At 38.1% G+C, this 5,020-nt stretch overlaps 1 protein-coding gene across 1 annotated transcript in view; it reads left to right on the forward strand.

The window, feature by feature from the left end:
- LOC306794816 (serine/threonine-protein kinase BRSK2-like) overlaps positions 1–36 on the forward strand; it is a gene marked incomplete at its 3' end in the record, with an annotated part of 98,968 nt that extends 98,932 nt beyond the window's left edge. The window contains exon 20 of the mRNA XM_079293037.1: positions 1–36. This exon is cut by the window's left edge and continues 185 nt beyond it. Coding sequence (XP_079149163.1) covers positions 1–36 — 36 coding nt within the window.
- Positions 37–5,020: the final 4,984 nt, after the last annotated feature.

A 5,020-nucleotide genomic window follows, 5' to 3' on the forward strand; every position in this document is an offset into this window, starting at 1 on the left:
ATGGCCGCCAGCAAACGGACGCAGGAACAACCTTAAGGAGCGGTAGCTGTGCATGACTAGAGAGAGAGAGTCAGAAAGACAAAGAAAAGAAACAGATCTACTTTTTGCCTCTAACTTTTCTACAGTATAACGGGAACGGCTCTTTCAGTTTGGATCAGTATTTTACAATAAGTAGCAAATGTAGCTTTGTTGTCCCTCCCCCTTCTGTCCCTCTCTTGTGTCCTCTTGGGGGGTCTTTTTGGGTGGGTGGGTGTCGTCCTCATGTGTGATGGCTTGACTTGTCTCTGCCACCAGGATTCATCCATAATAACTATTAAACCTCGGCGTGGCTCCTCGAGAACCGGCCGACGGCGGCCCGCTCGCGCCCCGCCGCCGCTGAAGAAACGACTTCCCCCTCTCCCCCTCTTTTACTCCCCCACCTCCCTCTCTCTCGCCCACCAGACCAAACAAACACAGAGACATCTCAGGAGGAGTTGTAAAAAGGAAAAAAGAAATAAAAAAGCCTTAAATGACAGTGATGTTTGTCGACACACACACATCCTCCTCTCCTTTCTTCTAATCCTCCCACATGTACATCCAGAATAACAGAAACACACACACTGTCCTCTCAACACAAACATGACTTCTTCTCTGCGGGATGTAATGACTTGCACACGCTGACGAACAGGAAGACGACGGACGGACGCTGGCTGGATTGTATTTCTTTTTTTAACGTCTTTCTTTGTGAGCGGCGGGTTTCTGAGCGCGCTCAGTGACTTCTCTGAAAATGGGTTGAGAGGTTTCCCATAAGAGTTTGATCGCTGGGGGGGTGATGTCACATAAATGAATGATCTATTCTGTTGTACAGATTAAATAATGTTCCGTATGTATAAAAAGTTGTAGTCATGACATTATGTTTTCTAGAGTTGTTTTGCCATTTATTGTGTTCTGTATTCCTGTCGCAGGCCGCGGTCACACCAGCGGTTTAAAAAACGGCAAATGTTCTCGGTGAAATCGGCTCTTTGCCGCTGGAATCACTTCAAACGAATTTGCGTCGTTGACCGACAACGAGACGTCTTCAGAGAGCCGGAGGGTCCAACATGGAGGCTAGCTAGCGTAGCGTGTTAGCTGTGCGGACAGAGGAACACGTTGACGTTCACATTCTTGCACAGCTTCTTTTTTTCACATCTGTTTATTGTTTAAATCCAGTATTTCTGCACAGTTGCAGATAAAGATCAGGCTACACTAATATTAATCGGAGTTTTTCGTGTTTTTAGTTTATTTGCACAATTTTAAATGAATACACAAACATAACAAAGATAAATAATATCAGGAAGAGGCATAAAACCCACTGGACTTATTTAAAGCCTCCACGTGAATAATGTTAAAATCATTATGTACAATAAATATAATTAAGGAGAACACAAAAGATATGACTACATATTGAACAAAAAACATAATTATCATATCTGTAGAATTAGATTCAAGTGTCCGCTTCGTAGAATTGTTTCTAGAATTGAGTCAAAGTTTATTGAATAAAAGATGTAATCTTTCCAAAATTCACATCTTTTTATCCAACGAAATATTCAGCAATTAAATTAAAGCACGAAAGAAAATGAATATAAGAAGAAAAAAGTGTTTAATCTGATGAATCTCTTATTTACATGAAGTATTTCGTTCAAGGCTTTATTTTGATTTATTTTAGTGATGACATAAAATATGACGACAGACATTCAAACGTTCTTTCAAAAACCTCAATAATAGCTGATAATACATATTCTTTAATAAACGTTGTCGAAGAGACGGTTTCATAAACTCTTCTGGAAGTAAACATCTGAAAACAGAGAAAATAGAAAGAAGCTCAGCGTCATCGTGACTGAATGACGCTAACATGGCTAGCATGTTAGCGTGTTAGCGGTTAGCGTGTTAGCTTGCTAGCGTGTTAGCGGTTAGCTCACCAGCTCCTAAACATAGTTCACATTTAACCGTTCCACTTCCTGGTGTGACCCGGCCTCATCCAATGAAATGTCTCCTCTTTTCCTTTTGCACTTTTGACAAGTGAGTCAGATTCTGGGTTCAGTTACACAAAAATGTCTTTTTTTATTTATTTATTATAATTTCTACAATATTGAACTGCTGTGTATATTTTTGTACTTTATTGTATTTTTGTCATTTCTTTTGTGATTAATTTATTCTGTTATTTATACGAACGATGTAGAGAATGTCTCAAATTATTTAAGGATATTTTTGTCACGTATAAGTTATTTGAACGCTGAGAAGAAACAAGACTTTAGTGTTTCCTTCCTGTCCCGCCCCCCCGAGAGAGAAACCTGTAGAATACGTTTGGGAAGATGATTTACCGTAATATAAGAATGTAGACGTAGCCTCAGAGAGGAACCCCCCCCCCCCCCCCCATCATGTGTGTCTGAAGACCAAACGCTCATTCTGTAAATAAGCCGAGTTTACTGACACGCTTATTTAAAAAGCAAGGATTCCTTCTCTTCGCTTTGACCTCGTACGGTTGTTTGCATGTTCAGCATTCGTCTTTTCTTTGCATGTCGTCGTTGGAATTGTTCTCCTGTTCCCCTTTTTCTCTCCACACTTATGTTCTTTATGTGCATTTGTTTGAATTTGCCTTTTATTTATTCTTTTTTATATGAATATATTTTTGTTCCTTTTTGATTACTGTGTACACAAACAGTAACCGTGCAACGCATCCTCCTCACTCATTCTCTCAAAGAGGGAGAGACAAATTTAAAAGCAATACCTTTCCATTGTTCGCTTTCCCTCTTTTTTCTACTGGGGGAATCCGGAGCACACAGAACCCACCGGCAATGTTTCCCCTTGTGATGTTACTGTGAACAACTTCAGTGCTAAAAGGAAATAAATCTGTTTGACTTTGGAGCCGCGTGTCAACACGTTTATTCACAGCGAAATCTACATCGTTTACATCATCAAACTGTTGTTTCACCGCCATCACTCAGACGTTTGTTAAATACTGGTCTCTAGAGCGGTGCTGACACAAGTTAAATAACGAACGTTCATATTTCACAGCAATAATTCATAAAAAAAACAGATCACAAAATGAAATTACCACTTTTACACATTTGTGCCGTCACATCTAACATGAGCCAAATGTGACGTCTTCAAGTGTCTTCATTTGTCCGACCAACAGTCAAAAGAAACAAAAACATTGAATTTACAGCGACAGGAAACAGAAAACTCTCAGAGTGAAACAATCGTCTTGATGAATGACTTAATCCACTTTAAGAACAATCATTTTTCGATATAATTGATTTGGATTATCATCCAGAAACATTCACTTGCGTCAAGACAAATAAAAAGGAGGAATAACTTGTTCAAACACTTCTTCTTCTACACTATACAGTATGAAACTGTTTGTTCTTCTTCTACACCATAGAGGATGAAACAGTTTGTTCTTCTTCTACACTATAGAGTATGAAACAGTTTGTTCTTCTTCTACACTAGAGGATGAAACGGTTTGTTCTTCTTCTACACTATAGAGTATGAAACGGTTTGTTCTTCTTCTACACTATAGAGGATGAAACGGTTTGTTCTTCTTCTACACTATAGAGGATGAAACAGTTTGTTCTTCTTCTACACTATAGAGTATGAAACGGTTTGTTCTTCTTCTACACTATAGAGGATGAAACGGTTTGTTCTTCTTCTACACCATAGAGGATGAAACAGTTTGTTCTTCTTCTACACTATAGAGTATGAAACAGTTTGTTCTTCTTCTACACTAGAGGATGAAACGGTTTGTTCTTCTTCTACACTATAGAGTATGAAACGGTTTGTTCTTCTTCTACACTATAGAGGATTAAACGGTTTGTTCTTCTTCTACACTATAGAGGATGAAACGGTTTGTTCTTCTTCTACACTATAGAGGATGAAACAGTTTGTTGTTCTTCTACACTATAGAGGATTAAACGGTTTGTTCTTCTTCTACACTATAGAGTATGAAACAGTTTGTTCTTCTTCTACACTAGAGGATGAAACAGTTTGTTGTTCTTCTACACTATAGAGGATTAAACGGTTTGTTCTTCTTCTACACTATAGAGTATGAAACAGTTTGTTCTTCTTCTACACTAGAGGATGAAACGGTTTGTTCTTCTTCTACACTATAGAGGATTAAACGGTTTGTTCTTCTTCTACACTATAGAGGATCAAACGGTTTGTTCTTCTTCTACACTATAGAGGATTAAACGGTTTGTTCTTCTTCTACACTATAGAGGATGAAACGGTTTGTTCTTCTTCTACACTATAGAGGATGAAACGGTTTGTTCTTCTTCTACACTATAGAGTATGAAACGGTTTGTTCTTCTTCTACACTATAGAGGATGAAACGGTTTGTTCTTCTTCTACACTATAGAGGATGAAACGGTTTGTTCTTCTTCTACACTATAGAGGATGAAACGGTTTGTTCTTCTTCTACACTATAGAGGATTAAACAGTTTGTTCTTCTACACTATACACCAAGAGCGTTTTTTCCTTTTTCCGACATACTATACTGTGAGCGTTTTTGTTTTTCTGACATACTATACTATGAGCGTTTTCACTTTTTCCGACATACTATACTGTGAGCGTTTGTGTTTTTCTGACATACTATACTGTGAGCGTTTTCACTTTTTCCGACATACTATACTGTGAGCGTTTTTGTTTTTTCGACATACTATACTGTGAGCGTTTTTGTTTTTTCGACATACTATACTGTGAGCGTTTTTGTTTTTCCGACATACTATACTATGAGCGTTTTCACTTTTCCGACATAGTATACTATGAGCGTTTTTGTTTTTTCGACATACTATACTGTGAGCGTTTTTGTTTTTTCGACATACTATACGATGAGCGTTTTTGTTTTTCTGACATACTATACTATGAGCGTTTTCACTTTTTCCGACATACTATACTGTGAGCGTTTGTGTTTTTCTGACATACTATACTGTGAGCGTTTTCACTTTTTCCGACATACTATACTGTGAGCGTTTTCACTTTTCCGACATAGTATACTATGAGCGTT

This window comes from Melanostigma gelatinosum, assembly GCF_949748355.1.
Source record: "Melanostigma gelatinosum genome assembly, chromosome: 2".
Taxonomy (NCBI): Eukaryota; Metazoa; Chordata; class Actinopteri; order Perciformes; family Zoarcidae; genus Melanostigma; species Melanostigma gelatinosum.